This window comes from Centrocercus urophasianus, unplaced genomic scaffold (assembly GCF_019232065.1).
Source record: "Centrocercus urophasianus isolate 14NV4802_14NV808 unplaced genomic scaffold, USGS_Curo_1.0 seq_38, whole genome shotgun sequence".
Lineage (NCBI taxonomy): Eukaryota > Metazoa > Chordata > Aves > Galliformes > Phasianidae > Centrocercus > Centrocercus urophasianus.
In genome coordinates this window covers 4,369,557-4,386,476 of record NW_024884955.1, presented here as the reverse complement: position 1 = coordinate 4,386,476, position 16,920 = coordinate 4,369,557, and the positions used below count along the sequence as shown (strand labels likewise).

At 37.4% G+C, this 16,920-nt stretch overlaps 1 protein-coding gene across 1 annotated transcript in view; it reads right to left on the bottom strand.

The window, feature by feature from the left end:
* The window catches only part of PREX1 (phosphatidylinositol-3,4,5-trisphosphate dependent Rac exchange factor 1), a 150,260-nt gene that overhangs the window by 36,767 nt on the left and 96,573 nt on the right, over positions 1-16,920 (bottom strand). The window contains exons 9-16 of the mRNA XM_042832320.1: positions 16,227-16,376; positions 13,057-13,204; positions 8,992-9,092; positions 6,592-6,695; positions 5,824-5,873; positions 4,456-4,531; positions 1,650-1,722; positions 200-342 (exon numbers count right to left, since the gene is read on the bottom strand). Of these exons, the coding sequence (XP_042688254.1) occupies positions 200-342; positions 1,650-1,722; positions 4,456-4,531; positions 5,824-5,873; positions 6,592-6,695; positions 8,992-9,092; positions 13,057-13,204; positions 16,227-16,376 (845 nt within the window). The remainder of the gene's footprint in view (positions 1-199; positions 343-1,649; positions 1,723-4,455; positions 4,532-5,823; positions 5,874-6,591; positions 6,696-8,991; positions 9,093-13,056; positions 13,205-16,226; positions 16,377-16,920) is intronic.

The window sequence follows — 16,920 nt, the reverse complement described above, 5'->3', positions numbered from 1 at the left end:
TAGAAGAGTTTAACTGCAGAAATTGGAGTTCTGCAGCAAAATAGTTGAAGAATTAGTATTTTTGCAGTAAAGACAAGTCTAGCTAAACTGTAGTTCCAATTTTTATTCTACTCTATTCACTATTTTCCTTCTCATTCCATAGCACAAAATAATACCAATTTCATAGAAAAATAAAAGTTTGCATTAACATATTTCTTACCAGAAGACCCTTTCCCAGGATGTTTTCCACAAGCTTAAAGTCATTACGTAATTGTTTGCTCTTGGAATTGGTGCCTTCCATCTCTTCATCAGCATAAAAGCGGAAATACAAGGATTCATCCTTAAATTCACTTTTCTCCAGAACTGGAAACAATATATATGAAAAACATACAAGCATTTACACAGAGCAAGACACAAAACAGAAACAAAAAAAAGAAAGTTAACGGAAATCCTAAGTATTTCCCCTGTCTTTATAGACCAAAGACCAGATGCATCCCCATCACTAAACTATTCAGCTCTATATTTTTAAGCTACTACTGTATTTTACGGGCATACTTTTCTTTGCAGTGCATAGTAGTTCGTGATGCCATGTTTGACTTCCCTGACAAATATATTTCATACAAAATGCAAATGATCCTCTTGGAAGAAAGATGCTACTCAATATTTTGGGCCTCTGTCCCATACCAAAAATAATATGGTAAAACCATACAAGAAAGAAAGAGGAGTAAAATACCTCTTTAAAGGAAAGAGTGACGGCTAAACAGCTTAAGACTTTTCAATAAAAATGGTTTGAAAAGAAAAAGAGATCTACAAAATTCTGGAAGGCATGATAGAGTTCTTCAATGTATTTTCAAGTATGAGACCTGGAAGGCCACAAAATAAAAGGTGTAAGTGACAACTTTGAACCTCGAGGAACTACTTCTTCATTCATGTATACTTTGCTGAGGAACTTCTTGCCAAACTGTGCTGTGACTGCCAAGTGTTAACATGGACTCAAAAGAGATCAAATTCTTCAATGAAAATCAATTATTCTTACATCAATTCTTTATTAGTTACTTAAAATATTCTGCTCTCAAACAGACAGAAAGTGTTATTTATGACTTATGTTGATAACTTATTGGACAAATACTGTTATACTCTGAGGACTTTGCAATTTGATACCAATACAGTTGTGGTTTCTTTTCTTTCTCAGTTCAGCAGCAGCAGCACTAAGGATGGTTGATTCCTAAACTTGGCAGTTTGCTACTTCAGATTTGGAAGCTTCAGAACTTCAGCTTCAAGGATTACACTTTTTGTCCAAGCTGCAGGAATTAGGCAGTTTTACTTTGTACTGGACATTTCTTGAGCAAGATTTCAGTTCAGTACTTAGTTTATGCATTGGCCAGATGCCAATGGGATGCAGCAAAAAAATAATCCCCCTCTAGCTCATCTAATCACTGCAGTGTTCACCGTAGCTGGTATCAAGGGGATTTACTTGGGAGAGTACTCAGCTCAGACATTTTACATTAAGTTCAAAGGTTGTTTTTATATGGACCTGCTGGGATGTCAGGAGTTGTTTGCATGTCAGTATATATGGCACAATATATAGAAAAGGGATTTGCAAACACTGTCAGCTAGTATGACTAAAGAGCGCCTTTAATTGGCTGTAGGGAGGGATATTGATGCATTACCATGATGCATGAAACCATTATTGCAGAGTCCAACACCCAGTGCAACAGCTTCCTCACGAGTCTGACAGTCTCCCTAGAAACAAGACAATAAATGTTATACCTCAGACAACTTCCTAAACTAAATTATTTCCCCTCCCCATCTCATGACTTGTGGCTCTGAAATTAGCAAATGCTCTCGGTAGGGAACAAAAGTAAGCAATTTATATAGCTACCCCCCTTGTCCAAATAGCATTAGTTCCTATATATGCATCTTTTACCTCTGACAGGAATTAGTAGGACAAAGACCAGGATTCTGGAATACAACTGTTTAACATACAAAGGGATATAACATTATCTCAAAGTAAAGACTTCTTATTTCAGTTATAGTGTCAGACTTCAGGACCCATTAGGCACAGACAATAAAACTCAGACAGAGAGGTTGAGAGATCTTATCTATACTCAAAACCGAAGGGAAGAAAAAAAAAGTGTATTGCATGCAAACTGCAGAGGTCGGGCTGGTTAAAACTGCAGCAGCGCTCTATTTCCTTACACAGCAGTCTGACAAACAGGATTCAGTTGCTCACTACCTGAAGCCTTGAGTGTAGTATTTCAAAGCAGGTACCAAAGGTGACTTACAAATTTACTTTGAAAGAAACAGCATTACATTTTGCATTAAATTTTGTGGGCTTCACATCCTTGTTAAGTGGAGCAGTAGCTGTTTGTCAGGCAAATACTGGCAAAAAATACTATGGTGTAAAGGTAGTACTTAAATGCAGAATCAGTTCTTTCAGTCAGTTACATTACTGGCTCTTGTTTAAGGACCTTCTTATTCTAAGGAGCAAGAAAAAGTCATGACGTTTGCAAATCAAGAACTAAGTACTATTGTATAGGCAAGAAAAAGACTGGAGCAACCCTGGAGGAACTGCAGGATTATGTAATCACACAAGGAGAGGCAAGCAAAGGGCTTCAGTACACCTGAAGTTTAATTCTTATAAGAATTAATTTCAATCCCTGTCAGTCTTTCCTCGTTTTTAACAGCCTGCCATGTGACAATTCTCATGGCTTACTTTACAATAATTTATGAGATAAATGGGTAGTTTACAGAGGTTGGGACTTAAAAATCTAATTTATTCTTTCAACTGTAAATAAACTGAAAGATAAGAGACTCCTACAGTTATTTTTTTAACCTTTAGATATCTGTTTGTGTTTTAGACAGCAATATGTGTGTAGGAAGGCCATAAATCATATGCAATTCATACTAGATCAGCTTATTCCTGATGCTTGATCTCAAAACATTCCCCTAGCAAAACAGCATTGTCTAATTAAAGAAAGTAACAGGCAGTTATCAAATCAGGCACCATCACCAATATTTTCAAGAACAAATGCCTAATGTTAAACTGACACATTGATATTTGAGCAGTTAAATAAACAGCCTTTTGCAAAAAGCTGAGCGTTCAACAACTCTCACTAAAATCTATTGTTAGCTAGCATAGCAATTGAAAATAATTCAGTCAGGTATGAAAGCTGCAAGCAAACTACTGTTTGTAAGAATTCAGCAGCAAAAACTGATTTAGCTACAAAGACTGGAACTCATCTAAGCTGTAGACAGTGATTTAAATATTTAACAATGTTCCCTTTAGACATAACACAGAAAATTTCCGCTCATCCTTGTACCATTGTATGTGTATGCATGGACATATGTGCATAATGCAAATTACACAGAATTCTATATCTCCATTTCAGGTTTTAGTACAAACTGTTTCAATCTTAATCTAAAAGTTCAGTAAATAGAGAACTAATAGCATACTAACACACCAGAAAGAAAAAAAATGGGGAAGGAAATGAGCAACCTTTTCCCAGAGGGAGAGGTGATCTTTTACACTGACATTTGGGTCTTTCTACTGTCTGTGGTATTGATTAGTTGTTGTAACGGCCAGATTAGTCTGATTTCAGCTCTGTTTTTTGGCCAAAGCAGATTTCTTTCCTTCAGCCTTCCATGAAGACTGTTAAATTACACGTAATTGATACAACAATTTCAGTACTAACGTGCTTGCTCTCCTCCATGCTTTTAATAGGAAAACAATCAACTACTCCATTCTCATTTAGTTATTTAGCACAGAACAACCTTAAATTATAGCGATCTTACTAACATAGAAGGATGTCATGTGCAATTATAGGAAACATTTCTGACAAACAACATCCCTGGTAGTCAGAGGTCTGACTCTAACTCAAACTAGTCGCCTGCTGTGCCATTTTGGCAGTATAGGACTTGATGTGATTGTAAATCAGACCATCATTTAAGACAAAACCAGAGCATGCAGTAGACCCTACGGCAGTGAGCAAGGGGACATACTCTCCCCTTAGACTGCTTTAGACTGTGAAAGCTAAATTGTAACTACCCTGATCTATAGGCTTTTCTCTGTAATTACAAGGTAAGTATTGGGCAACTCCAATTTGTAAAGATAATGGTGCAGGTTGTGGTATGAAGCTGTAGATTCATTCTTAATTTGTACCACATCAATCCTAGATTATAACAAATGAACACTGCATTTAATGTCTTCAAAAAAGAAATCACAAGAAACAGAAATGGTCTGCAGTAATGACCAGTTCACCACTCCTAGGGCTAATACAGGACCTCCTTCTTCTTTATGCTGCCAAATAACAAGCTTTGACCACATGAGCAATAAAATGAGTGTAAATTCAAAGAAATTGAATATATTCAATTATATTAAAATGCCCTCTAGAGAAATGTGTTATATTTACTTTTAAATGGAACTGAAAAATTAAGCTACTTCTCAAAGACAGCAACGTCTTAAAAAATCCGTACCTGTGCAATAAGCCAGTCCACCAGCTTACTTGCAGGTATTACTGATTTGTAGGTCTTTAGGTGATAATCACGGTCTCTAAAAAAGAGAATTCAGGGAAAATCAGGCATAACTAAAGAACGAAACTTTCATGGCCACTGGGACCATTTCACAGTCTATTTATATCTGGAATGGCAACTCAAGGGAAGTCTTAAGTCTTTGTGTCAAATCAACCTCTTCATTAGTACCACATAATTTTATATTTCCTTTTTCTCTAAAAATATGATATCAAACCACCATCTGAAATTCATCCCACTCAACTTTTCCTTTTACTAATTACCTACAGATAAAAATACGTTCAGTTTCCTTTTATAAGTAAGTGCAACTGAAAAATAGAATGCAGGGTGTGAGAAATCAGAAATGGGGTTCTCACAACTTTGGGGGGGAAAAAAAGAGCAAAAACAAACAAACAACGTGACAGCATTTCCAGAAATGTGCTCTCAGAACAAAAACTTTCCTCATAGTGCTTACACACATTTTTCACGTTGTTCTCACAAATTCCCATGAATTAGATCAGAGACATAGAACCCTTTTTATGTGTAACACTTGTCTGAAACATTTTCCTTTTTATATGTTATCCTCCCAAAGCTTGCTTTGCTGCAAGTGAGGTACATCATCTTCTCCTTGAAATAAACCAGCGTTAGACTTCACTTAAAGAAAATTATAAAGACAAAGGCTATATATAAACTCCCAAGTTGCCAGGGAAAGAGCTAAGCAAAATCATATTTCAAGGCTCTCCACAAAATAATTGAATTGTGAATTTTGATTCCTCCAGATCCTCATGGTTCATGCACTACCTATGCTAAGTCATATTCCTATGAATTAGGAATGTTGCAACACAGAAAGTAGATCTTTCCCGCCCTGCTAACAGGATTGCAGGGATCAGCACTTTGAAAATGCCAAATAAAACAGAGGTCAAACGATAGATCAAAAAGTAAAAAGGGGTTTGCACAACTACCTGCTAGATAAAAGCTAGCTCCTGAAACATTAGGCTTGTCAAGCAAAAAGACATGAATAAGACATGGAAAGATAAGAGCCTGGGGAACTCAGTTTTGTAACACTGAGGTAAAGGGAAGGATCAGTAGGAAAGCCTGAACACAGGCTGAAAAAGTTGAGTCTACCCAGATGGATTCTAAAACTTCTGAGATTCTGCAATTTTGCACCAGTCATGCATAGACACGAGCTGTTACTAACACAAATTAATTCTGACACAAGAAGATTCTCCAGCTGAGATTCTATTACATAAATAGCACATTGATAAAAGAGCAACAAAAATGCTTATTCCAGTTTATCCCGAGAAGGATTTCAATACAATATGAGGGTGAACTTACTTTACCACAGGAGTGTACAGGCAGTGTAGTCGGCAGTAGAGTCGAACACCCTGAAGAGGGAAAGATAGATAGATGTTATTACCTTTTTTTAATTTTACAAATAAAATGCTGACTAGTAGAGCTAGAAAAACCTGGACACTGATGTCTCTGCTCAGCTAGAATCTACTGATTAACTGTTCTACGAAACAAATCCCTTATACTCTGACAAACTATTTTCTTCTTTCCCAGCATTCAGAACCCCAAAAATCTGCCCTTCAATCTCCAACCAACTCCATTCCAATGTTTTCTCCATTAATCTTTCTTCCCAATTAACCCATTATCTAATTTCCATAAGAAGAAATGAAATGCATTAAAAAGGTTTATGGGCAGATATGGGTCATCAGAACTCATCTGACATATATTTATCAGGAAATGCAGTTAAATACTGATGGCTTCTGACTCCCTGAATCATACTGCTCGGATTTTCAACAGACATTTTGCATTATGGCATCCTATTTTCTCCTAAGACCTTTTGTTACAATGTAGTAGAATTTTAATCAGTAGTCTTGATTGCGGTGACAACTTTATTGTTATTTATGGCTAACCTCTGCTTCCTCTCCCTAGAGTGAATGTCTCCTTTGACATTAGTACAGTTAACTGAACAGAATGAAGGTAAACAATACTAGGGATCTCCAACACAACGTGACACTGACATTCAGAGGCAGAGGAAACTCTTTTGAAGGTTCTTTTGCAAATCGCTAGTTTTCAAGTAAGCACTGTAACACAAACCTTGGACATGATGTCTTCCAACTCACTTCTTGGCTTATATGTTCCATCATCATAGCGAAATCTGTACATCACCTGCTCATTCTTAAACTGGTGCTTATCTGAAACTAAAACATCAGTATGATAATTAAAATCAGTATTTTTCCCCCATCATGTTGTTCATAGGCCAGCTGGTCCTTCTACATTTAAGATGTCTTGTTTACATATAGATGCTTATGTGCACTTCTGAATAGCTCCACCAACAAAAGCAACTTTATAAAATCTACATTTCTTCCTTTTGCATAAGATTCGATTTCTGTAAGGCACTGGAAATGGTCCCAGTAAAGGTAATCGGGGTTGTCTGATGTTTTTTGATGAATTTTGAACAAAGTGCCTGCAAATTCCTGCAACAGTTATCACAGCATTAAAGCCATTTTGCAGCTGCCTAAAGCTCTGCAGTTCCAAACGCAGAGAGTATTCTGGTGGGACAAACTGCAGCTGTTAGAAGTATTCTTCTACCAGGATTCTTGAATTTAATTGTGAGTTTCTCCTAAAATTTAAATAGCACTTCTGAGAGACCCAGAATTGCAATTCTTCACTCAGAAGAACTATGCTATGGGCAGTTAAAGTTATTTGGTCATACTTTATGCTAACAGGCTTTAAAGACAAGCACAAAATTTTTGTGTGACAACATTTTTAAAAGGCGCATTGGCTAATGTCAGAAGAGTCAAAAAACATATACAGTTTCAAACACATTTATCCAACAAGCTAAATCAGAAGAGGATTGAAGTCATATCAAACCATATGGGACACAAAAGAGGGAAACCCTCACAATAAAGATTATAATTTAACAATTGGTAGAAATTATCTGTTACCCTGATTCATAAGTACGTGATAACAATAGAGTGCCCAAGAGTGTTCAAATTCAAAGTAAGCTATGAAGTATCTTCTAGACAGTACAATATCCAGTGTAAATGTGCCATTGTTCACAACTTAATATAATGTAGACCAGTAACAACTATGTACAAAGGGGGTGATCTAGAGAACGGTAATCTAAGCAGACAGCAGGTGAGCTGGTGTAGCTCAGTCACTGCAATCTTTCCTGCCTTTGCCATGGCCAGATCTTTGTGCTGGCCTGTCCTTTAGCATTTTGGATGCAGTGTTTCACAGTACAAGCACAACACTTGATGAACTGAGAAAAAATACTATTTAAGGTGCACCTTAGGCAGTTTGATTAACCTGAAACAACTGACTGCACTGTTAGTCCAACTCAGAAGTACTAGGATTCAGTTTGAGATTTAGTCTGCCCCTTGCAAAGCACATAGGACAGTTTTTTAGAAGGCAGAAGCTAGAAATTCTAAAGACTTTTCCTCATAATGTAGGACAACTTGGCCCATGTTTTAGAATTAAAAACATTAGAAAGTCATGAAGATTTCTGCTCATGGTGATGTTTTTCCTTAATTTCACAGAATAAACCAAAATATGCAGTATCAAGTGCATATATGTTTGTGTGTGGTGGAATCTCACTCTGGATTTTGTATTTCTAAAGCCAGTTGACATTCAACTCTGTAGAAAGTATCTCTTGTGCCCAGAAGATGAGATTCCAGTCAGTTCTGCTGTGTGTTGTAGGTACCAATACTTACATATTACCAGGCCCAGAGAAAGAAAAAAAAAAACCAGAATAAACAGAAACACAAAGGAATGGAGAACAACACTTTGCCACTTAGCAATCTTCTCTGGCCCTGCTTTCCAGGCAGGCTGAAAGATCAGCAGTTTTCATCTGACAGTAACTTTACGCCAAGTGAAAACAAAAGATAAAAGACATTGTATGATGTAGAGTAGGGGTAACTGCTTAATTATGGTGCTTAAGTTTTAAGTTCTTGCTATGTTAAGGGGTGCATAATGAGAAATGTTCTTCTCTAGTTATTTATCAAAATTTCAAGGGATATTTTCTTAACTAAATCAAGCACAGCAAATACTTTCTAATGTCTAGCAATAACTGTCATTGGAGACAGTAACAGCTAGTAACTCAAACCAGAGGTAACATTAAAACCAAATCGGATGCATCTTGTTTGGTGTATTTCAGTAAGAGATGCAGTGGATGTAACAGCACAATTTCCTCCGAGCTATAAATTTGTGTTCAGACAAAAAGAATGGTGCTGAAAGGGTCAGAGTATGAAATTACAGCAGGGTAAGCAGTCATGAATAGCAAGTCTCACTGACAGTGCAACTATACACATTCAGTTTTCATGATTTAGATTTGCCCGCTGCCATTAATTCTAAAAGTCACTAACCACTGAGGATTTGCCAGGTATGATACAGAAGAGCATTTGAACATCATGTGAACAGCCACAGTCAACTGTCCACCCTCATTCCCAAGGCATGGCTGAAATCTGGCATCTCTTTATGGCACAGAGCACTTACCATGATGAATAATTCCATTTTCCAACAGCGCCTGTCCCAGGTTGACCCCTTCCTCTGGTTTGCTTATCTCTCCAATGTCTGTGAGCCATGATACAAACTCACTGAAAAGGAAAACAGAACAGAAACAATTTTCTTTTTCTCTCTGAATATAAGCAGACACGAGCCTCTGCAAGTCATCAGTCAACCACAGGCAACACTGTCTTTGAAGCAAATGTGAAAATTGTTGTGAAGACTGATAGTTCTCTGTGGCTTAATTTCATACATTTCTGGAATAAATATCTGCAGAAGATCCAGATCTCCTATTCGTGACTTTTCCCACCACTCCCCTTAGATCATCCTAATTAACAGCTACACAAAAGGGAAGAAGACCTATCAGAGTCTATAAAACTGCTGCAGATCCTTACTTTATTGAGCCACGATGACCTTAGAAACAAAAAGTTGCACAGAAAGCAGCAACTCCAGTCCAAGCTCTCTCTCCAAGCTGTGTTCACTGTCTGATTTAATTATATATGCTCACCTTTCTTCACTGGCTCTGTTTTTTTTCTCCCTTAATCATGTAATTGTGTAGGCTTTCAATGAAATCGCAGTAGCACTTAGGACAGAAGATTTGAACTCACTGAATTCAAGCGCAGAACAGAACAACCAACCCCCCCTAACAGTTTAATTTAAGGTCATTTACTAAAGCTGGTGCCTTGGAGATACATAAAAGGTGCTTCTAATTTACAGACAAGAAGTGCTAAGTCTGTCTGCATACACAGCATGAAATAAAACCTCTCTCTGTTGAGGGGCAGAGCTGCCCATATGGGCAGAATAAGGGCCAGAAATGGATAGGTAGGATATTACTCAATTAGAAACAGTTAAGTACAGAAAAACGGATATTGCAAGTCCTGCCAAAGCCCTAGGGGACCTGAATTTCCCAGGTTAATTAGTAATTAAGCAAGAAATGCATTAAATTAAAAATATAATAACAAAAGGAACGTACAAAAGTAGAACAACATATGGGAAATCTACGTTCAATAAACCACTTGGGTGCTTGCCAATATGCAGAGGGTTGCTGCTTATCAAAATCAGCATCCATGCCTCCAACTGTGGGCTCTACATGAAGCATTTTTAGTCTCTTCATGTTTATCAGAGCTGACTCATCTAAGCTGTAGGTAGAATTTACATTTTGTCTTTACAATAACAACAACAATTTCAGTAACAAAAATCTGAGTTTGCTGAGGTCCTACTCTATAACTTTCGTAATGTAGAAAAAGCAGAACAATCTGTTCAACTACATCAGGGGAATCCCATGGAAAACAGCAGACTTTAGTAAAACTCCTAAAACTCCTAAAAGTCAGGCTACTGTAGAGTTGAGTCAGGCTCTGTATCTCATAAGGAAATGGAGAAGAAGAAGAATCCTCTGCATCAATTACTGGGAACACAAAACATAGACTCTCTGGAGTGCTCCAGCCAGACGTACTGGCCAATGACAGTAATCACATTAAGCACCCAGGGTAGATGCCCAGGTTGCTATATATTTTCCATCAAATGCAATGGATCCATGACAGTTTGTAACACTTAAACCACTGCCCAAAACTGAAGCAGAACATTGATGACCTCTTAGCTTTCCTACATCTTTCATTTGGAACTGTGTCCCTAGAGTTCATTGGGATTCTAAATGTAAGGCAGTCATCTTAAAGCTTGAAATGGAGAGCTGAAAAAGCAAAATAAATGAATACTATTCTCAATGCTCTGAAGTTTCATTGCTATGGGATAGCTTTCTTAAAAGCCATTTTAAGACTTCCATGGCATTTGACTCATAAGTAAAATCAATAATCATTTGCCTGAAAATTTTATAAACACTGCATAGTGTATGACCCAGAAATATTCCAAGAGGGCTGTTGTTTTTCTCTGGGATATGAGACTTGCTAAAAGGCATCCATTCAAATAATTTGTGGCAAAATTTGATTTGTTTCCCCATCTCATTCTAAGTAGTTCTCAGTATAACTGAGAGCATCTCCACTGCCCAGCACTGCCCTACTGAGTTCTCATTTGGCATACTAGCTAGGATGCCACCTCCCAGCTAATATCTCTGAAATTAAGGGACTGAAAATAGCTGGATTTCTACTCAAGAAATGCATACAAGAAAGATATGAAAATCCAGCCCATCCAGTTTTGTGCAATATTATCAGATATGTCTAGAATCTCCTGAGGTTAACAGATCCTCTCTATTACAAGTACAACACAGTCAAGGGTTTGCAATCAGTTTAGTGCAGTGCTGAAATGAAGCACAGCAAGCATAAGATTTACACGTATTGGCACCGACACTCAGCTTGTGGACTGTATCACTATTTACATGCCTGAATACCAGCACACCTGAAGAGTGGTTAGGAAAATAGATTTATGCTCCAGAAAATAAACAGCTTTATAAGTAAATGCATGTGGTGTTTCTAAAGTTATTAATAATAGTTCATACTCTATTTTCCAGTACAACCACATTTTATTTCTTGAATTATTAGATGCTATCTCTAATATCCAAAGGCCAAGAGAAAAACTGCTTCTGCGGCCTTACTGTTATTCTCAACTGCATTTACCAGAAAACCACTAAGTACATCTCAGCACTGTTCTTAGTTTCTCCCTTAGGCAGGAATAGCTGAAAAAAATAAATAGGTCCCAGCCAAAACAAATTGCTCAGGGGAAGCCCCTGGAATGATATGAAACGTCTGCGAGTCATGACTGGATTGCAGTGATTGAGTTGCACTTAAGTAAGTTGTCCAGAACAGTATCAACATGCAGCTTAAGAAAACATCAGCAGATTATTTTTTTTTAATAGAGTAGCATGGAACATTAGCAGAAATAATGCTGTGGTCAGAGGCCAGAATACCTGTAGGTATCTCAGTTTGGCTTCAAATATTGGCGAAGCAGCGTCAAGCCCTCACTAGCAGAGTCTCAGATGACTACCAAGTAAACTGAGGGTGATGGGCAGGAAAGGTAGTGGGGCATGTAAGAAGACATTTTAAAAGAAATGTAGTAGCTGAGACTATGAAAAAAGTCAGGAAATCCACAACAGATTTGTTTATATCAGAACAACTTCTGATCTGGGACATCTTGTTATTTGGAAACTGGGAAATGCTGGATCATGCCTCCAAGTCACAGCTTAGATGTTTCAATTTGAAAGATAACTGAAGGAGAAGAAAAGAATAAAGAGTAGAAAAGAAGAAAAAAATCTTGAGATGCAAGGAGGTTTTGATAGCAAAATTATTAGCAGCTTATATTACTAACTGCCTTCTAGGCAGAAAGACAGTGCATGATTTCCACATCCTGTACACAAGTAATAATGCCTACAAAATGCCGTTACAGAGACCACAGGGAGGGAAATTCATGGATAATCAGCCATTCGGAATTTCTTTTCCTCACTCAGCTGATTATTTCAATCATAAACAGCTGAGGCAGAAAAGTCTTATCAGGTCAACTGATGCATCTCTCTGTGCCATACAGGACGCTTCCCTACAACAGCCCCAGTGCTGCCATTTCTGATCACTGATCTGAGTCATTCATGGGTCTCTCTTCCAATGCCTCATGCACGACATACTTGAGAATTATTTTGTAATACTTAGCCTGAATGAAAGAGGAATATTTTCCAGACAGTAAATCTTTTAACAAATACATTAGGTTTCTTGATGAATTTTATTTGTGTCTCTTACACTGTCAAACAGGACATTCAGCTCTGAAACGGGATTGATTCTGCTAAATTTAAACATGACCTGGTCTGCATCTGCTTGTATACAAAAGAGGATACAGGTTAGGCCACTAAAAGCCCCGTGCTTGTGGGAGTTCAGGTGTTTTTTCTTACTCCTTTGGCCAATTTGAAACAGCTGTTATGTGTTACTGCTATACAATAGAATGAGCTGTCACTGTACAGCTTGTTCATGGCATAAAACAGAAATTAAGGCTTTTACTGCCTTTTCAATGAAGCTCTATCAAAGCACATCTGATCTACCCTCACAATGCCATCCACAGAAAATCCACAGCTAATTCTTTTAATTAGCATGAAAGTGCCTTTTTTGTTTGAATGCTACTTACTTGCCAAGAAAGCACTTGGGAACAGTACTTAATTTTCTCCTCCTGTCTTTGATAAGGTTCACTTTCTTGCTCATCATCATTTGGTACAGCTTCTCTCCTTTTTCTGCAATCATGACGTATGCATCCCTCTCCATCCCCAGTTTCAAACCTGGAATACAAAGCAGAAATTCCTTCAGATGCAAATCATCAGGTAGAGTGTTTCCCCGATGATAAAAGCAGAGGCCAAAGTGGTAGACACTTGTTTTCCAGATTAAGGGGAAACTGAACCACTTACAGACCTGAACAAAAAGCTGTCGTTTATGAGAGTAGCATCTGGGACCTTTTTTTTCCATTTTTAAAAATAACTTTAAACTCATGGATTCATCACAGCACAGAAAGTAGAACAGTTTACAGAACGTGGCAAAGTTCCAAATAATGAGAGAGAAAACATATATCCCCAGAAACCGGTGCAACTTCATCTTTGACCCTGGAATAACTGCCGTCACAAGACTTGTTCAATGCAGCTAAATGCCTGGCAGAGTAGATCGTTTTTTTGAGTGTTCTATTACTTGAAGTCAAAAATACAAAACTACTGATATCAAATTCACATCCTTAAATAAGTCAAAGGTAGATGGGAACATTATTTTCTCATCTTTTCTTAATTTGCCTGTTTATTAATATCCCTAGGCTAAAAATACAGCCTGAAAATCATATTATCCAGTAAATGAAAGAAATGCTGAATGTTTTCAGACATGATATATATTGAATATAAGGAAATTTTCATTTCCGCTTTGTACGAATTTCCTCATAGCACATGTTAACTTGAAAATTGCCACAGTGAGGGAGAAGATCTCTGAAAAGAACGGGTATCTGTGTTGCAACAACTGTCATCATAACTGGCATTTTCTGACACTCATCTTTATAGACTTGTCAAAAAAGCTTGGAAAATGTGTTTCACCTAGAAATAAAGGGCAAATTGCTTTAGGACAGCACATGAGAATAGTTATTTTGCTGCTGCGGATGCTTTGTCTCTCCTAGCTGGAATTAGTCATCTTGCTTTCGGGGTATATTTTTTTGAGAATTTTCCCAAGCATCCATCTGCATGTATTTAAATTATGGACTGGATTTAGACTGTTTTGTGTAGGTCCAGAACTGAAGCAGATTCAGCTGGGGATGTGAAACTGTATGTTTGAATCTTTCAGTGGGAAGGGTACATCTGGGCCTTGTGCTTTTTCAGACAAGTTCATGACGTGCATACTGTTGAAAACACCAAACTCTAAGTGTATTAAGATGGCTACTGAATAGTAATTGATAGAGCAGGAAGCAAGACTCAGGAGAATTAATGTCTGCTAATTATGTTTCTGAATCACAAGCATGATACTTCTCAATAGGGGCAGCAAAAATCCACTCACAAATCTAGAGAATTCTGGAGTCCAAAATAGAGCCCTGGGCTTGGGTATCTCTAGGATTAGTCTGAAGTCAGAATCAGTTTTTGATTTACTTGCCTAACCTTTACAGAGATTGACATAGAGCAGAATTTAAGTGTTCAGCATAAGGCTAGAAAATGAAAACTATACATTCTTTAGGAATAATTCACCCTAGCTGCGTGTAAATGCTGTTCCTTTATGAATTTGACAAATTAATGAATGAACAGTCTCTTATGTCACACTGGAGATGCTTCCTAACTTTAAAAAAATGTTTAATGCATTTGTTTGAACATGCACTGGATGTGCATGTTCCAGAAACTAGTCTTGTGCTAAGTTTTGTCTTTCAAATATAGTGTTTCTTTCATGTGTCTGATATTTGGCTAAGGGTTTTGGCTCTTCAAATCCCCTGGTTTATTGTCATTATTCTTCCATTCTCTTTGTCCAGTAATGTGATCCAACTCAATGCAAATGCTGACACATGTAGCTGAGGCTAAATTGCAACATGAACTTGTGATAGAAAACAGCGCATGTTTCATGCTGGTCTTACATCACTGAATTCCCCAGGCTCTGATGTAAATGGCAAACTGGAATGCACATTCCATCCAACTCATCACAAAGAATCGGGAACCTCACCAATCTTTCTAATCTAAGCACAGATAGTCTGTGATTTTAAAATTACTCTAATCCAAAGGAGATTTTCCAATAGGTCTGGAATGTCTTCCAGAATATCCACACTTATCCTGAGCTCCTGTCATCAGCTGCCACGTCATAAAACTGTGTGACAAAAAGCATCAGAAAAAATACTCAAGAATACCCAACGTTGCATGGAAAGATTTGGAAAACTTTCTATTAAGGAGTAATTCTTTTTTCCCTTCCTGATATTTCAGTTTCCTTCCTTATTCTCAAGCCCCTGCTAGTATGTGATTGGTTTTTCTAGTTCAGTCTTTTTACTTCTTATCAAACCATATCTCTCACCATGTGCTCTCATAGATTTCAATCGATGCACAGGAAATTCTGCAGAGCAATAGTGACCTCATAAAGCAAAAACTCACTCTGAAATGAAGACTCACTGGATCTTTTAGAGAGATGATTTAGCACTCTGAGGGTAAAACTAAGAGCCAAGAAATGTATTTCATTTAAAACATATAGAACTAGTCAATGAATACAGATCATCAGTTCGGAATGTTAAAATTCTTCTTTTAATAAAAAATAAAACTGATTATTTCTGTTGACCCCAGAGAGCTTTTCTGAATTCACAGTATGCCTTCACACCATACATTTGGAAGTCAGTATACCTACTATCAGAAAAAAATTGCATTGGGACTTATACATGATAAGGTATGTCAGAAATGTTTCACGTTTATGATAAAGAAACACTGCAATGTTAGCAGATTAGATGTTTTCCTGCTGCAAAATATTCTAACATAAAAAAACAAAAGCTTGGATTGGAAAGAATATTAAAGGATTTAGATTCTCTGCTTTCATTGAACTTGTGGCAGAAACTGACCCTCCTGTAAACGAAAAATATTGATAAATATTAATGACACACACCCGTGAAACAAATCATCTCACAATATTCAGAAATGTATGTTTTCAATCTCTTGAGCTTCTTTGTCCTTAAGGACAGATTTTAAGTCTCTAAGCACAGAGCAAAAGCTGCAGTCTTCTTTTTCTCTCAGAAAGATTTCTGTATGCATATTCATTTCTCCTTTTTACACAAATTCATCCTGTTTGTTAAAAAAAAAAAATACTTTATCCACTTACTCTCTCTCTGCTCTCTTTCCTTGATTATAGCATCCAGCCATTTCTGTTTGTCCTCCGCAGTCTTGGCCATACAGACAAACCACTTGTTTTTGGCTGTGTTGTGTATCTTCCAGCCATTTGTCACTGTGTAGCCGTTGCTGTGGTAATCTGCTGTAAAAACCCAAAGCACAATGCACACAGTGAATAGAAGGCCTTCTTTAATCAGATCAGTGTGTGACACCTTTATTAAAATATTCTTATTTGGAGAGCTTCATATTTGAAGGTGTTCCTCATGCATCAGTCTTACTAACTGTCCATATAAGTGTTTTAAAAGTATCTATGGCTAGGCTGTTCAACTTGAAAACCATGCCCTTTTATAAACACCTTTTATGTGAGAAAGGGTGTGATCAAGGATCGCTGTGACTTCAGGAGAGTTGAACTTCACATTTGGAAGTGCCCTGGAAGTTTTTTTTTTATGTTTAGAGCCAGGGCAGAGAAAATCCACACCGATTACACTGATGACTGAAGTTCCATTCAAGGCAGACCAGCATTTTCATATTTCTTGCCACGATACTTTGTCCACAAAGCCATTTTCTCTACAGCTTCAGACCTAAGGTGATAGTTTGTAATTTCACCCCAGAAGAGGTAAAATATCCTAAATGGAATGGCGCTGGTGAAAAAGTCTACAACACTTGTTTTCATTATTAGTTCTGAA